Here is a 17913-nt window from a genome sequence, read left to right as displayed (position 1 = left end):
TAAGACCGCATTGATTACAAATAGAACAGTATTCATGTTTGTGATATCGTTATCAATGATTGATTCTATCATGAGCAATTAATTAGGTCTTGTAACTGATGATTGACAATAACACCTCCTGATGCTCATTCAAGTTAATTGCCCCAAACTTCGGTAACGTTTCTCCTGATAATCAACCTCTTTGATGAATTAGCCGCGGTCATTCATTATGACTTGTGGGTCATTTGATCTCTTCCGATTTAATAACAGCTCTCTGCACACGTTATTTTTGGCAACAATTTGACAATAAACATTTAATGTGCCGCGGCTAATTGGTCGCTGTCCTTCATTAGCTGCGGTCCTTCATTAGGCCTTGCGAGTCGGGCCCACCTATCTGCTCCGTGGGCCTTGCCAAATATAGGTTCAAACACTTACATAACTAATAATTAGCTAGTGCTAATGCTAATGAGTTGAATATAATCAATATATACACCGTCCTTAAGACTCTTGAGGCTTTCTCTAGTTTGTTCAATGCAAGAATGATATTCTAAGGCCTTGTCTAAGGGCATGTCTTACGTAACTGATAATTACTTGTATTGCTAATGAAGTAATGAACGATCTCAGCGTCAGCTGGCAAAAAATTCAGATGAACTTTAATAAGACTAGTGCAGTAGATTTAAGCTAAAATAATGAGATACCGATCTTAATTAAATGAAACTTGCTTAAATTAAAAAATAACAGTAGAGAATGTCTTCCACTTTTGTTAATTAATCTCCTGTGCTGATAGCTGTATATAACAATGCTACCACAAAACAAAACCTCAAACTTCCCATTAGTGCAGAGAGAGAGAGAGAGAGAGAGAGAGAGAGATGTTGAGTGGCATGATGTAGTTTATTAATTAGGTTAAGGACAAAATGGTCATTTGCTGTTAAATTAGATGTGGGAATAAAAATCTGTTGCTGGAGTAAGTGGGATAATATTTGGTCAATTTTGGTGCTTTGGGTCAAGGACCCTGTAAAAAAAGTTAAAAAACAAATGAGTTACCATTCAATTGCTGAATTGCATTAATAATTATTTGTACTTTAGGGGATAAGAAAAAACAAATTGTAATATTTAACAAGATATTGTCTTTTATTGTAATTTTGTATTAGGATATTTTAGTTTTTTAATAAATCAACAACTTATATGGTGAACAAAGTAGTTAGTACAGTGGTAATAGCCGCACCCTTTAGATATTTGCTAGGTTGATGGTCGTATACTACTTACTAGTGGCCGGGTTGTCTTTGGGTTAACCCACTTCAATCAAAATTGATTCATATTCTATTATCCTTCAATTAACTGGTATTTTTTATTTATTTTTATTTGAAAAGAGGACGTCACGCGGCTCACGCCTCTAATATAACTAAATGTAGGTAATTACATAACATGACTTACCTGAGAGGGTCACGTTAATATCAAGCCATGCAGGCTACCCTTAGGCAACCTAATGAAATCACCATAATAATATGATAGGAACAAAGGAAATGCAGAAAGGAAAAGAGATAAATTCAAAGCAAGTTCATATTTTCATTCGTGAGTATCCAAAGATGAAGACTACAGCATATAAAAGTAGAGTTTTGGGACCATTGTCCTCACAACAACTAAATGAGACACGTGTCCAAATGGACTGAAAATATCTTAGCAAATAGAGATAACTATTGAATGTGGATTTGGATGGACTGATGGAGTGTGCTGATAGGGATAATCGGTCCAGGGCAGAATGGTCCTAACATAATATGACCAATTCCCAAACTTGAGACAATGTTAGGGCAGGAAAGAAAAAACTGACTTATTCAACAAAACTCAGGACCTCTCTACGCAGAGGTCCTCCTCCACATCAGCTTCCGTCACCACCTTATCCTCCTCCATTTCCAGATTTCTTTTAGCAGAACTAAACTGACGGTTCTTGATTTTCTTCGAAGCAGCAGCAACCTCAAGTTTCCTCCAGCTTTGTTACTTCCTTTTGGCCAATTAACCACATAATGACTACATGATAAGTTCGATGACAACAGTCGCCAAAATTGACCAAAATAATATTTTCAGATTTATGACTTCTCGTCAATCCTCATTTGCTATTTAGATTGTTTATTGTTTATCTTGCAGACTTTATGGTGTTTTTTTTTGTTTTTTTAGTCGAGTGTAGACACCTGTGATGAACACCATTTGACTGTTCCTAAACTTGAATATAGTTAAGGGCTGCATGCAGACACGTTGCTTCATTTCCTGAGAAAAGGTCAAGCCGCCTTAGCAATCTGATGAGTTGTTTCCTATTTCGAATCTAGTTAAGGGCTTTTGCAATGTTATAAATAGGGGATTGTAGACCAATCAAATTATCAAAATCATAGTAGCTAGAAAGAAACAAGAAATTAAGAGATGGCAATAAGAATGAATGGTGCAGATAGTCTCTACAGCTATAGCAAATACTCTTCTTTTCAGGTATAGCAAATTAGCAAGCATGTAACTCTCATTTTATCACCATTACATACTTCTTTGTGCATTGATGGGGACAAAGTAAGTAACCCATTAGCTAAATTTTTGCAGAGAAATGCTATAGATGCTGCCAAGGAACTGATCAAAGAGGCAGTTTTCGACAAGCTTGACATCGAAAGCTTCCCATCCTCCAACACCTTTCGAGTTACAGATTTAGGCTGTGCTATGGGGCCCAACACGTTCCTAGCTGTGCAAAACATACTTGAAGCTGTGGAGGACAAGTACCGAACCCAAGGGCGCAATTCTGAGGTCCCCGAGTTTCAAGTCTTTTTCAGTGATCAAGCTGGAAATGATTTCAATCAGCTCTTCCAATCCCTCCCTCCAGACAGGAACTACTTCGCAATGGGCGTACCGGGATCTTTTTACTCTCGCTTGTTTCCCAAGGCACATCTTCACTTTGTATACTCTTCATTTTCTCTGCAGTTTCTCTCTAAAGTGCCTGAGGAAGTGTTGGACAGGAGCTCCCCTGCTTGGAACAAAGGTAGGGTTCATTACTCAAATTCTGCACACCAAGTTGTTGAGGCATATTCAGCTCAATATGCCAAGGACATGGAGTGCTTTCTAAATGCTAGAGCACAAGAGATCGTCGGAGGAGGGTTGATGGCATTTGTTGTTCCCGGCCGCCCCAATGAAATCCCTCATGCACAAAGCTATTACAACATGTCACTAGACCTATGTGGTTCCAGTCTCATGGACATGGCCAAGAAGGTACAAAATTTTCTTTCATTGCATTCTTGCACATAAGGAACAACCACAGCACTTAGTTATAAAGTTCTTGAAGTTAAGACATAAGATATGCTGGTGATTGACTTTTCATTTTCCTATGTAGGGTGTCATTGCCGAAGACAAAGTGGACTCCTTCAATCTACCAATATATAATGCTTCTCTCCAAGAAGTGGAAGCCATTGTGAAAGGCAATGGATGTTTTAGCATAGAGAGAATGGAAAACTTGCCTCAAGAAAAGCTACAGCCCAATGTGTTTCGCTCAACTGTGAGAGCCGGAACGGAGCATATAATTCGAGCGAATTTTGGAGAAGAGATTTTAGATGAGTTCTTTGACACATTTTGCAAGAAATATGAAGAATCCACCTCCGTCTTGGAATCAGTGAAAGCTGTTAGTTTATTTGTTTTACTCAAACGCGCGCATAGGAAGTACTGACTACTGAGTAATATAAACAGAGGATATTTCTTTAGTTTATCTAGTGAAACTTTGCTATTGTAATGTGATCTTACTGTACTAGTAAGTGGTATTGGTTGTTTCTGTCATTTTCAATAAACTACTCTGTTGTACAAATGGTCAAGAAAGTCTGCTTAATAGTTCTAATGATTGAAACAAAAATCTATATGAAGTAGCAGATCTAGATAAACTAACAACCATACACAAAATCCATGTCCATTAGCTCCAACACACACACACAAACACAGATGTTTAGTGAGAGGATCCAAAACTTTTAGTATCTACAAGAGTTGAGAAACTGTGAAGTAAGGTTCATATAATTAGATGAGCTAACATATAAGAAATAAATTATTAAAAGAGTTTCGACTATCTGATTAGCTAGATTTCTTAGACTATATATCCCAAACTATATCTATTAGACTTTTGAGGATTTCTCTAGTTTGTCTAATGCAACATTGATATTCTAAGGTCTTGTATAAGGAATGTCTTACATAACTAATAATTAGCTAGTGCTAATGCTAATGAGTTGAATATATGTAAGCAAACTAACATTGCTTATGGAACAAGACATTGTTTAGAACTTGTGTTCTGCATATATACTTCATAATACTTTATATATGTAATTAATCTAAGTTTAGACTATAGTATAAGCTTATGATGTATTTCATATTAAGACAAGCTTATATGTTATTTAAATTTAAATCAAGTTGCAGTTGAAAGAGCAGTTGAGGTTTGATAAGCAGTTAAGGTATTGCAGCAGTTTCTTTATGGATGAAACTGATTTGCAAGGTTGCTATAAATATGTCAGATCAGTCCCTTCTGATGCACGTGTGGTTCTTGTTTTAGTCCCATATACTAAGAGAACATAAGGGTGAAATCAGGAGAAGACTATCATTGACAGTGGGAGTGCATCAAGTAAGTTTTCTGGGTTCATGTTCTTATGTTCTTGTTTTCTGCAGGTTCAGGATTGATATGTTGTTTTCAATCCCTATTTCATACTTAAATTCAGTGTTAGAGTTTCAATGGAAATCAGTTTCCATTGAAGAGGATTAGATCTGTCTCAAAGGGATCCGTTATGGATTTTCTTCCTCACTTCGATCCATCTCAAGGCCGGGGATATTACCTCTCCAAGATCTGTCTAGAGGAGATTTCTTCTCACTTGGATTTAACTCAAGGAGATTTCCAAACACTGTTGGAACATAATTCAGTTTTTGAATATACATGATTTGATCTAGTATAGGTTCTAAATTATGTGTTTGTGATTGCTTAAGCATACTGTTTCTAACAATTGGTATCAGAGCAGCCATACATAGATCAATTACATGTTGAAGAAACTAACTGCATTAAATTGTGAATTCTGGGAATTTTTTGTTCATATAATCCGCATACAGTTATTTACATGTATATTGCATATCTGATGCATCTATCCACATATGCACGCTCTCACCTTTGCAAATCCATTTTGCTCTGGATTGATGTAAATGAAATTGGGTTTTCCCAAATTTATTATCCATTACCCTCATTCATTGAGAGGAGGAGAAAATGACCAGAGGGCAATTAAGGCAATCACCAACCTCTATCACTTCTGTTGATCACCAAATAGTGCCTTCTACCAAGTTGGTGTCGATACAAGTCTTGCTTTATGAACAGATGAGATATGTATCCAAAATATCAGTCTTCGATTTGGTGAGTTCCCTTGAGGCATTATAGTGAAAATATAATTTTATTTGGTTGTTTGATATTAATGTATGCTGTTTACATTGTTAGTGTGTGGCTAGATTAATTGGTATGTGTTTATGTATTACTTGGATTATAATTGATGAGTGGATATTGGAGAAGCATCAATGGATTCTAGAACTGCATCTTGTTAGTATCACATACTCTTCAGTTTTGATTTCTGGCTTTAATATTTAATTTGGTGCAAATTATGTTTTGCCTTTGATTCATATTGTTGTTGATTTACAATCTTATATTTGGCATAGTCATCTTAATTATCTAGCATGTGTTGATCTGTATAATGGCATACTCAGAATTAACCAAAATTCATAATCAATTGTATATGCATGATTTGCATGACAGATCTTGACAAATGCTGTTGCTATTTTAATGGTCTCTCAATTGCTATATATGTCCAAGTGTTTACATAGTTAGAGATAACTGTTGACTTAATGGTCAGCAACAAGATCAAATTTGCTTTGCCATTCATACATTACATATTGAGCATTGTATCATGGGGACATAGGATGTTTACTTGTTTAATTGATGTGCTTTCAATCCGAGCAATAGCCTTAGAACATTGCTTAGAAATCACAATGCTTTTCTTGGTTGGTGAAAAGGCTTTTGGCCAAAGAAAGAGATTTTAGCCATTTTCAGATTTTCTGGAATTTCAACCCAGTCGCTTTCTTTTGCAAAACTGTGCCGATCTACTGGGAATTTGAGGTCAGTTTATACTAAAGAGTTTTAGTCGACATCTTAAAGAGTCATTTGGAACTGGAATCACCCAAAACGGAATTTTCTGGGATTAGTTATGATTTTCTAAAGTCAGGAGTCAGTCACAGAAATTTCTGATATCAGCTTATTAAGTTTAGCCAAAGGTAGACTCTTATAGCACTTTTGATTCAAAGAGGATCTCTATTTCATATGAAGATTACATTGTATTTAATTATTTATCTCAATGCATATTTATGTTATCCATGTTATTTTGAAATGCTAAATGATGGATATGCATGTTTAAGGTTTCTGATATTGATTTTGAAAACTTCATATGTGGTGTGCTGTCAAAGTGGCCTCATATATGAATATCCTAAAGGATCAACAAAACTGATGACATATATAGAATGAATTCAGTTGCATTTTGCATATGAAAATGCTATCAAAATAGTCTCATATAGATAGCAATGAAACTGTCTTCAATTTCATCAGAAAAGAGATTATGAAACTTAAAATTGAATTTGGTCCTAATTTCCAAAGAAATTCTGCATCAAACATTTGGTTTCATAATCTTGTATATATTAGGTGAATGAGCATTCAGAACTATTAGAGAATAGTACTCCACAAAGGATGTCAAATCTCGAAAATAGAAGAGTTCATTTTCTGCATATATACATACATATTTCAGTAAATGGCTTTCAGGTTAGTCATGATCACATTGTTGATATAAAGTCAATTAAATCTTCTTAGATGCTAAATGCTGTCAAACTGGCTTAGTGTAAAGGAGATTAATTGTCTTATTTGGTTTTCAACAATAAAATCAAGCAACTTAAAATTTAATTTGATCCTTAATTCCAAAGAAGTCTGGTATCAATGCAAACATTTGGTTCTTGATTTTGTATATGATGAAAATTGAACGTTCAGAAATCATTGGAGATTAGTACACCCCAAAGGATGTCAAAATCTTGAAAATGATTGAGTTTTATTTTCTGAACATATGCATTTGGTGTGAAATGAATGTTCAAATCATGAATTTTCATTTTATTTGGGACATACAGAAAATTTTAGTATCATGATAAACTAGAATGATTTTACTGATCAATTTCATACACATTTATGCATTTTCCTTTGAGCATCAATTAGGTTGAACTACAGGATGACTCAAATTTTGGGAAATGGTAAAGTGACATGGAGTTGAACTTGGGAGTACAAGATTATGATCAATGTGTTGAAGGAAATCCATCTGAGAACTGGCAGCAAATAAAAGCAAGGAGAAGCATTAAAATGAACCAATCCAGTTCCTCAAGTAAGTTTGTTGTTCTTCAATTTTTGTTTTCTGGAGTTGTCTTTGCTCTATCGATATTTGGTGTTATTTTCATAAATGAAATGTCATTTTGGTGGTTAAATTCATTGATGAAAATAGAGAGGGAGGAAGTTCTGAAGGATGAATAGATACCGAAGTTGCACAAAGAAAATAGAGCAGAAAGTTGCAATACGATAGATGTTCATGGAGCAACTGACCAAGCATAAACAAATTGAGCCATCCTCCCAGCCATTAGCATTAAAGATTTTCATGACAGAAAATAGGGATGGTAAAAGATCCTTATTAGATGGAAATTCTATAAGAGATATTCCATGAAGAGGATCAAGTTACTCCTAGGCTGATTACAGTTTGGTGGAGGATATTATGGCTGCAATAAATATGATTTATATAGACCAAAGCTTCCTAATGGTGCTGGAGATATGAAACTAACTACTGGATTTTTGGAGTTTGTACCCATCAAACCTAAGTAAGAAAAGGATGATGTTTACTTGAGGATATGAACAGATGCATTACGGATGATGAGGTCAACGTCTCAGCATTCGAAAGCTGCCACTAATGTCTTTGTAAGAGGTGACCATTATTCTGCTCAACAACACTCAATCAAGGCTAGAGAGGAATGGTTAGCTGCTGAAAGCCTCAATAAAAGGGTAGCTAAGGAGATTTTAAGTATCAGAAATTGCAAAAATGATGTTTGGAAATTAGATTTACAAGCATGGTCTTCGTACATCAGAAGCAATTCGTGCGTTGCAAGAACACATGGAGAAAATTTGGATCAACTACATCAACTTTAGACATCATCAAGACAAAGACCAACATCCTTACAAGCTATAACAGGTTCGCAAATTGTCTTGATTTTGTGTATATGCATATAAATACATATATTGATAAGCAACAACAATCATATATATAACAAAGTCATCAAAGTCATCAATGTTGAAGAATCCAAAGTAGTTGGATATATGATAAGCAGTGACACAAAAGTACTCGGCTAGGCAACAAGAAGTATGGTTAATGAGATTAAGGAGTATGTTACAGGAGAGGAGGTTGGGACTATATGTGTTTATGGAATGGCTGATTCTAGCAATATAGCAGCAAGTGGTTCAGAAATAGATGCAAACTCATCACAGGTAGCTAATGAAATGGATAAGTGATTTATCTATCAAGACAGCAACATATCAGTTCCAGATTAGGATTGCAGCAATATATCAATCCTAGACAATGGAGAAAAATCCAAGTGTGCAGCACAAAGTGATTCAATTATGGATAATGTCATTATTGGCACAAATGAACAAAATGAGCAGATTGCAGGTGGTACAGTGTCAAATACAAACCATAGAAATTGCAGAAGCATCACAAGCTATAATCTTGAGAAAATCCGTAAGAGCAAGAAAACTAGCCACATCAGATGATAATTACATGTATCTGATCATCATGGTGACTGATTTAGAAGAAGAGAATGATCCTATTTCAGTTATAGAAGCAATGTATTATATGAATAATGAAAAATGCAGAAATTTAAATACAGCAGCTTGAAGGTTTTATAGAAGATGATCACTAAGGCCGTGGGAGAAAATTCATTTTTCTGATCCTACATGTTGATGATATTTTATCTTCTAGCAGCAACATTTGTGTGTTGAAGGAAACACAAAAAAAAAGAGTCAACAATGTCTAAGGGAGATGAGTCTCATAAATATTAGTACCCCAAGAATGCATCACCGAAGAAAAGCATGGAAAATATGTCCTATACAAGGCTAGTTGGATGTTCGTCATCCTTACTTATCATGGCATAGAGTGGTTTTCATTGTTCTGCATTAAATTGGTCAGTAAAGTTCATCTACATTTTTGCAATTTCACCTTATTGTCTTTCTGCATACTCAAGTTGTACAAATTCAGTTGGCTATCAATGAATAGCAAATCTTGCAGATTGACAATATTAAGTAGTGTGAAATATAATTAGATTGCCAATTCTATTAATTTAGAAATTTTGGTAGGACTTTAAACATACATATGTGTGGTTGAATGCATTCATAACACAGGTGTGTTTATACTGTTATTGTAACTGAGATTCATGTGATTTTAGTCTGCTGCAATGTGATCTTGGAACACTAGTGTTTATCCTTATTCACTATAATGTTCTTAATTAGGTTCTTTGTAGTTAGACATTATTGACAGAATCTAGATATGCTGGTTTAAATAACCTAAGTGTCTAAACTTGCAGTGCACACTTTAGTAGATCAGTTCATATGTGAGTATCTATATATGCATTCACTTACAATTTCAAATCAATGTCAAGTTCAGTGGGAGATTGTAAGCAAACTAACATTGCTTATGGAACAAGACATTGTTTAGAACTTGTGTTCTGCATATATACTTCATAATACTTCATATATGTAATTAATCTAAGTTTAGACTATAGTATAAGCTTATGATGTATTTCATATTAAGACAAGCTTATATGTTATTTAAATTTAAATCAAGTTGCAGTTGAAAGAGCAGTTGAGGTTTGATAAGCAGTTAAGGTATTGCAGCAGTTTCTTTATGGATGAAACTGATTTGCAAGGTTGCTATAAATATGTCAGATCAGTCCCTTCTGATGCACGTGTGGTTCTTGTTTTAGTCCCATATACTAAGAGAACATAACGGTGAAATCAGGAGAAGACTATCATTGACAGTGGGAGTGCATCAAGTAAGTTTTCTGGGTTCATGTTCTTATGTTCTTGTTTTCTGCAGGTTCAGGATTGATATATTGTTTTCAATCCCTATTTCATACTTAAATTCAGTGTTGGAGTTTCAATGGAAATCAGTTTCCATTGAAGAGGATTAGATCTGTCTCAAAGGGATCCGTTAAGGATTTTCTTCCTCACTCGGATCCATCTCAAGGGGATATTACCTCTCCAAGATCTGTCTAGAGGAGATTTCTTCTCACTTGGATTTAACTCAAGGAGATTTCCAAACACTGTTGGAACATAATTCAGTTTTTGAATATACATGATTTGATCTAGTATAGGTTCTAAATTATGTGTTTGTGATTGCTTAAGCATACTGTTTCTGACAATATAATCAATATATACACCGTCCTTAAGACTTTTGAGCATGTCTTACGTAACTGATAATTACTCGTATTGCTAATGAAGTAATGAACGATCTCAGCGTCAGCTGGCAAAAAATTCAGATGAACTTTAATAATACTAGTGCAGTAGTGCAGTAGATTTAAGCTAAAATAATGAGATACCGATCTGAAATGAAACTTGCTTAAATTAAAAAATAACAGTAGAGAATGTCTTCCACTTTTGTTATTAATCTCCTGTGCTGATAGCTGTATATAACAATGCTACCACAAAACAAAATCTCAGACTTCCCATTAGTGCAGAGAGAGAGAGAGAGAGATGGCAGAAGATGATACCAGTAGATTAATGTAGAATGGCCAGTGGACGTATGCTATGGACGGTGGAGATGGCCCCAACAGCTATGCCAAGAACTCTACTTTGCTGGTTTTCTTCTTTACTGTTAGGACTTGGGATAGTCTAAGAATACTACAAAATCAGATAGTTGAATTTCTTTCTAGCAATTATTTTATGTTAATTTATCTGATTGTATGAACCTTCACAGTTTCTCAGTCCTTACAGTAAAATTTGGCTAAGAAAAATAGAAAGAAAGAAAAAAAAATCAAGTGTTGTGGATCTTCTCAACCAAAAGCAGCATCGTCAAACTAGCCAAAAAAAAAAAAAAAAAGTAACCAAGCACAATCTTGGCTTTTGCAGAAAGGAGTTGTGGATGTTGCCAAAAAACTTCTAAAAAGGGCAAATTGCAGAAAAGCTTGACATAGACCTCTTGTCATCTTCCACCTTCAAAATTGCAGACCTGGGTTGCTCTGTTGGACCCAAACATTTTTCGCAGTTGAAAACATAGATGAAGCTGTCGAACTCAAGTACCAAAGGCGAGGAATGAATTCTCAAATCCCTGAATTTCAAGTATTCTTTAATGATCATACCTCAAATTTTGTGGTGTTCGATAGACTTCATGAAAAGGTGGGCTTGGGTTATGGTGGTTTCTGCTGCATGGTTGCTGATGAACTATAGGTGTGTTCCATATATATGGTTGCTGCGTGGTCACATATATAGGCATGGTTACTGCATGTCCTTCTTCTATCCATCAGTTTGTAACTATTGCTTAGTGCTCACTTTGAGTGCTTTATTTCATTTTGTTCTCAGAGAGGTTTTGGTTCATGTCCCTCTCTCTTCTTGTATTTTCTTTTCTTTTATTAATAACATAAAATAGAGGGATGGGCGGTGGGTTCCCGGTTGTGATAGCCCCCTTTCTTTTGAGATTGTGGGTGGGTGTCAGTCACCCCAAATCGGCTATCGCAAAGGAACTAATATCACCTAATCCTCTATTGAATTTACAAAAAAAAAAAAAAAAAAAAAAAAAAAAAAACTTTAACATGCTCTTCAAGTCCCTCCCTCGGAACAACCAATACTATGCAGCTGGTGTGCTGGGTTGTATCTATGGTCGGCTATTTCCTAATGCTTCCATCCACTATGTTCACTCTTCTCATGCCATTAAATGGCTTTCTAGAGTACCAAAAGAGGTATTGGACAAAAAAAAGTCCTGCTTGGAATAAAGGACGTCACATCTGTTACTCAAACTCCACAAATGAAGTAGTGAGGGCTTACGAAGCTCAATATGCTGAGGACATGGAATACTTCCTGCATGCTAGGGCACACGAAATTGTGTATGGAGGACTGATGCTACTTACTTTTCCAGGCAGCCCTAACGGCTGTGGGGGTAGTCAACGATTTTGGCCTACCATTGTGACGGTTCACCTTCGCCATAAGTATGCCGGTAATGACGATCGTAAATCCGGCGATAACTACCGTTGTTAATACTACAATGAAGGAGGCTATTAAAGGCGGTCATAATAACGTGGCATGATGACGTTATTTAACAACGCGGAGTGATGGCGTTATTTAATAACACGGAGTGATGGCGTTATTTAATAACGAGGAGTGATGGCGTTATTTAATAACGCGGTTGGCATTATGGCGTTATTTAATAACGCGGAGTGATGGCGTTATTTCATAACGCGGAGTGTTGACATTATTTAATAACACGGAGTGATGACGTTATTAAATAACGAGGAGTGATGGCGTTATTAAATAACGCGGAGTGATGGCGTTATTAAATAACGCAGAATGATGGCGATAATAACTACAATTATCAAAGCGACATAAAAAAGCGACTTGTGGTGCGAGCTCTCCCTCACCTATAAATAAGGGCATACTGAACAAGTAAGATACCTCATTCTGATTCTTTCTACTCCACTATTAAGAAACGTACTAGCTTAGGCATCGGAGGGTTTTCTGCAGGTACCCCCCTCCTCCTCGAGCCGACGGTCAAACTTCGAGTCAACGCCCCAAGGAAACTTCTCGATTGTTCCCGGTCAGCTCCCGCTCCAGTCCGCATTCATTGGTGAGTCAAAATCATCTACGGAATTTTTCGTCACCAACAAGTGGCGCCGTCTGTGGGAAACACTTTTCCCTAAAAAGTGATGGCGGGAGTTGTGCCTGGTGGAATCCCCTTTCTGTCTCTAAGGACTGGGAGAGACGAAGCCCAACCCCCTGACCAGCCCCTGAATGAGCCTCTCCCAAATTTGGTCGGCGATCTAAACTTGCCTCCAGTTGGCGAGGCACAAACGCTGAGACAAGAAGTTGAGCAACTCTGGAGGGAAAAGCAGGACCGAGAAGCTCGTCGACAGAGAAGGCTCGAAAGGATCCTCCAGCTCAACAGCCACTCTTCGGATGAAGAGCTCAACGATGCCCACCATAGCCACAGGATAATCAACACGATAGCCGGTGGCGCAGGCGAAACCTTGGTTGAGAGATTGAGCGGCACACTGAACGATAATGGTAGAATCGGGGAAGGACGACACAAGCGATCACGCAATGAAGAGTGGCGAGAGAAAATGGAGAAGATGATCAAACAGTGCAAGCGCACTGGCCCCCGAGAGCTAGCGGCTGATATCGCGAGGGACGTCAGAAAATCCCCATTCACCGACGTCATCTTAAATGAGACAAAGCCCCGACGGTTCACAACCCCTGTTTTCCAAAAATATGATGGAACCACCGACCCCGTAGACCACATCAAAGGATACAAACAACAGATGTCCATCGAGACAACAGATGAGAAGCTGATGTGTAAGCTCTTCCCATCAAGTCTCACGGGACCAGCCTCGGCTTGGTTCCAGGATCTCCAGCCTCAGTCAATCCCGGATTTCGACACTTTGAGCAGGACCTTCATCTCCCAATATTTCTGCAGCCGCAAAGAAAAGAAGGACATGGCGACCTTATTCAACACCAAGCAAAAGGTAGGAGAGAAAATCGAGTATTTCTTCAAGAGATTCAAGGCAGAGATGATGCACATCAATTGTGACCCTCAATGCGCGGCAATCGCCTTCCGCGAAGGACTCTTCCCAGGTACACCCCTATATGAAAATCTATTGCGCGACCCGCCAAGAGACACGGATGATATTATTATAAGGGTCGAGGGGGCAAAAACCAGGTAACATAGACTGATGTTCTTTCTTTTAATAATCATTTGTTTGATTTTCACTTCCTTTTGTATTCGAAATGTATTTGTGGCTAGTGGCCAAAATAAATAAAATATTATTTGCTTAACTTGTGTGATTTAATGGTAAACCTTGCCCGCCGAACAAACAGGGATAGCTATAACCGAATCTCATTTCATAATAAATATATGAGGCCGGTGGCCGGAATATAAGCGCAAGGCCGGTGGCCGAAATAATGCATGAGGCCGGTGGCCAAAATGTATGTGTGAGGCCGATGGCCAAAAGGAATGTATGAGGCCGGTGGCCAAAATGTATGTGTGAGGCCGAGGGCCAAAAGGAATGTATGAGGCCGGTGGCCAAAATAAATAATATATTGTTTATTAGACTTGAAGGAAAATGGGGGCAACTCTGTGTCCCATACAAAAACTAATTCTTCACCTTGAGGGTAATCCATGAATTCATCATATACGGTTTGATTTTGAACTGTTGTTGCTCTGAATAAATTTGTGTTTTTCATTGTTATTGAACTTCTCTTAAGTCTTAAGTACAGGTTCTTGGTAAGAACGGCATTGAAGTATAGGCGACGGACTGTTACTCTTCCTATGCTTTTGAGTACGTAGCAAAGAAAAACACAGGGGCAATATGAGGAGTAAAAGGACTACCGATGAAGGAAAAGCAAGCCCTCGATTAGCCTTCAGTGAAGAAAAGATGTCTTCGACGAGGAGGGCCTTCATCGAAGGAAAAACACCATCAATGAGGAAGGCCGATCTCTCGACGAGAAAAGCTCGCAATGAAGGAAAAACATCGCCGATTGGAGCTCTAGACGAAGGAAAAGCATTGTCGACGAGGAAGGTCTCCCGACGAGGAAAACCCGCGACGAAGAAAAGTATCCTAGACGAGGAAAGCCCGCAACGGAGGAAAATTTCCTTGACGAGGAAAGCCCGTCCTCAACAGGGAAAACTCAAGACAAAAAGACCAAACATCGTCAACGAGAAGAAGCTCTCGACGGCAAAAAGGCTCTCGGTAAGGAAAGCTCTTAGCGAAGAACAATGCTCTCGATGAGAAAAAAATATCTCTTTGCAAGGAAAAAGGGTCTCGAAGGGGAAAAAAGTTATCGCTGAGGAGGTGAACTCTAAAGGATACGTAAATTCGAAAAGCATTAAGCGTCACCTCGTCGAGGTGTCAAATCTTGTCGAGGTTCAAGGTGATGGTGATAGCTGCATCAAGGCAAGGAGGAGAAGGAGATCATACGGCGTTGAAAGAGGGAACCTCAGAGTTGGGCTCGGGTCGGGGCCGGGGCTAGATTTTAGAAATTTCCTCTTAGAACAAGTGTCCAAAGAGAAAATTTGGGGGCATTATGGGGGTAGTCAACGATTTTGGCCTACCATTGTGACGGTTCACCTTCGCCATAAGTACGCCGGTAATGACGATCGTAAATCCGGCGATAACTACCATTGTTAATACCACAATGAAGGAGGCTATTAAAGGCGGTCATAATAACGTGGCATGATGACGTTATTTAACAACGCGGAGTGATGGCGTTATTTAATAATGCAGAGTGATGGCGTTATTAAATAACGAGGAGTGATGGCGTTATTTAATAACGCGGTTGGCGTTATGGCGTTATTTAATAATGCAGAGTGATGGCGTTATTTCATAACGCGGAGTGATGACATTATTTAATAACACGGAGTGATGCTGTTATTAAATAACGAGGAGTGATGGCGTTATTAAATAACGAGGAGTGATGGCGTTATTTAATAATACGGTTGGCGTTATGGCGTTATTAAATAACGCGGAGTGATGGCGTTATTAAATAACGCAGAATGATGGCGATAATAACTACAATTATCAAAGCGATATAAAAAAGCGACTTGTGGTGCGAGCTCTCCCTCACCTATAAATAGGGGCATACTGAACAAGTAAGATACCTCATTCCGATTCTTTCTGCTCCACTATTAAGAAACGTACTAGCTTAGACATCGGAGGGTTTTCTGCAGGTACCCCCCTCCTCCTCGAGCCGACGGTCAAACTTCGAGTCAACGCCCCAAGGAAACTTCTCGTTTGTTCCCGATCAGCTCCCGCTCCAGTCCGCATTCATTGGTGAGTCAAAATCCTCTACGAAATTTTTCGTCACCAACAACGGCTCTCCTTAATTATTCTCATTCTCTTGTGAGCTTGCAACTTCTTGGATCTTGCCTCATGGACTTGGTTAGAAAGTTAAGCCATGATTCATCCAGTGATGTCAATAATCTAATATGTTCAAAAATGGAACAAATGCCTAGCTTGTTTAACTCACCGTCAATAGCATTATAGTTCCCTAGGATAAATTGCGCGCTATTAGTACACATAAATTCTTAATTTTACCTAGCAAATAATGCAGATTTTATTCAAACATGCAATTCATGTTGTTATTATGTTGGATTGCACAGCACATCCTTATGCCTGCTATGTGTTTATTTTTCCTTTATGCAGGGAGTTGTTAGCGAAGAGAAGGTAGATTCATTCAACATGCCTGTGTATTCCATGTCACCTCAAGAACTTGAAGTTGCTCTCAAACGAAATGGATGCTTTAGCATAGACATAATGGCAGACATAACTCATCCCTTGGTAGACGACACTCTTTCAATATCCCAGAAGATTGCTTCTCACATGAGAGCTTATTTGGAGGGGATGCTAAAGAAGCAATTTGGAGAAGAAATCTTAGATGAGCTCTTCGACTTGTACCGACAAAAATGTGAACAATCGATAATTAACACTCCGCTTGGACACCTTTCTTGTTGTTCTTAGACGTAAAGCAGATTGTCTGAACATGCTTGTAGCTTGAATTTCCATGATGATCTTATCTGAATAAAGTGACATCTAAGATTGCTGCATTGTAAACTTGTTAGCCACCTCTCTCAAAAATTGACAAAATAAAATGCTAAGATCTTTCTTTATCTATCACCTATTGGCTAAGGAGTGTATTGTATTTAGATTTATGCAAACTTTTTTGAAGTGATCGATTTAAAAAGAATTCATGATTTCCAAAATTCTACGGAATTAAAGTAGGCAAATTTAGAAAATCTTAAGATTTCCATAGATTTTAAGAGATAAATGTTTATGAATTTGTGAAGACAAATGATAAACTTCTATGGATTCTCGAAGATTGGATAAACTTTTTATGATTCATCACTTAACAGAATTCTAATAAACAAAAGTTTAACATGCATAATTCCTATATATATAAAAGGACACATTATGGAAAGAGAGAATAAACCATTTATAATTACTTTTTTATCAGATACATGAATTACTTGCCGACAACTTATTTTCTCACTTTATTTAACTTCATTATTTCAATTTGTAGATATATAAGCATGCTGGGTTATAGAAGTGAAGTTTGGTATGGTATTCGAAGGCTAAAAATGATCTCGAGGTCGGAGTAGGGTTTTGGCGGCTATGAGCTCTTAGTGGCATAACTTGGCGAGAATGGTAGGGAGGTCGCCTCGGTACGAGAGAGAGAGAGAGAGAGAGAGAGAGAGAGAGAGAGAGAGAGTACAGTATAATAAAAGAGTAATTATATTAACACATCCTCTATTGTTTAATACACACCCCTTTTTGTTTCTAATTTTTTGGATTTTTCTAAACCCCATATTACTCTTATCACGTCCTATTAAAAAAGCCAAAAAAAAAAAGGATTTATGAGAGAAATTGCAGTCATCATTGCAGAGCATATCAACAAACCTAGTTCATTGAGAGAGAAATTCCCAAACTAGTACCCATTAAACTTAGTTGTTGGGTATAACCAAGTTCCACATCTTTTCCTCAGTTCTTTAATTTGGAGATCACCTCACCAAATCTCCAAGTACAAATGAGAAGAACTAAAACACAATCAACATTTTCTTTCTCGAAAAGATTAAAAAAGAA

At 37.5% G+C, this 17913-nt stretch overlaps 1 protein-coding gene and 1 pseudogene across 1 annotated transcript; both read left to right on the top strand.

The window, feature by feature from the left end:
* Positions 1-1809: 1809 nt before the first annotated feature.
* LOC133715786 (loganic acid O-methyltransferase-like) lies at positions 1810-3802 on the top strand. Its single transcript, XM_062142430.1, has 3 exons — positions 1810-2454; positions 2560-3216; positions 3338-3802. The coding sequence occupies exons 1-3, from the start codon at positions 2392-2394 to the stop codon at positions 3665-3667; spliced, it is 1050 nt and encodes a 349-aa protein (XP_061998414.1). The 5' UTR covers positions 1810-2391; the 3' UTR covers positions 3668-3802.
* A 4641-nt stretch (positions 3803-8443) lies between these two features.
* LOC133716208 (loganic acid O-methyltransferase-like) lies at positions 8444-16794 on the top strand (annotated as a pseudogene).
* Positions 16795-17913: the final 1119 nt, after the last annotated feature.

Source organism: Rosa rugosa, chromosome 6 (genome assembly GCF_958449725.1).
Source record: "Rosa rugosa chromosome 6, drRosRugo1.1, whole genome shotgun sequence".
NCBI classification, from domain to species: Eukaryota; Viridiplantae; Streptophyta; class Magnoliopsida; order Rosales; family Rosaceae; genus Rosa; species Rosa rugosa.
This window is presented reverse-complemented; position numbering and strand designations above follow the sequence as displayed.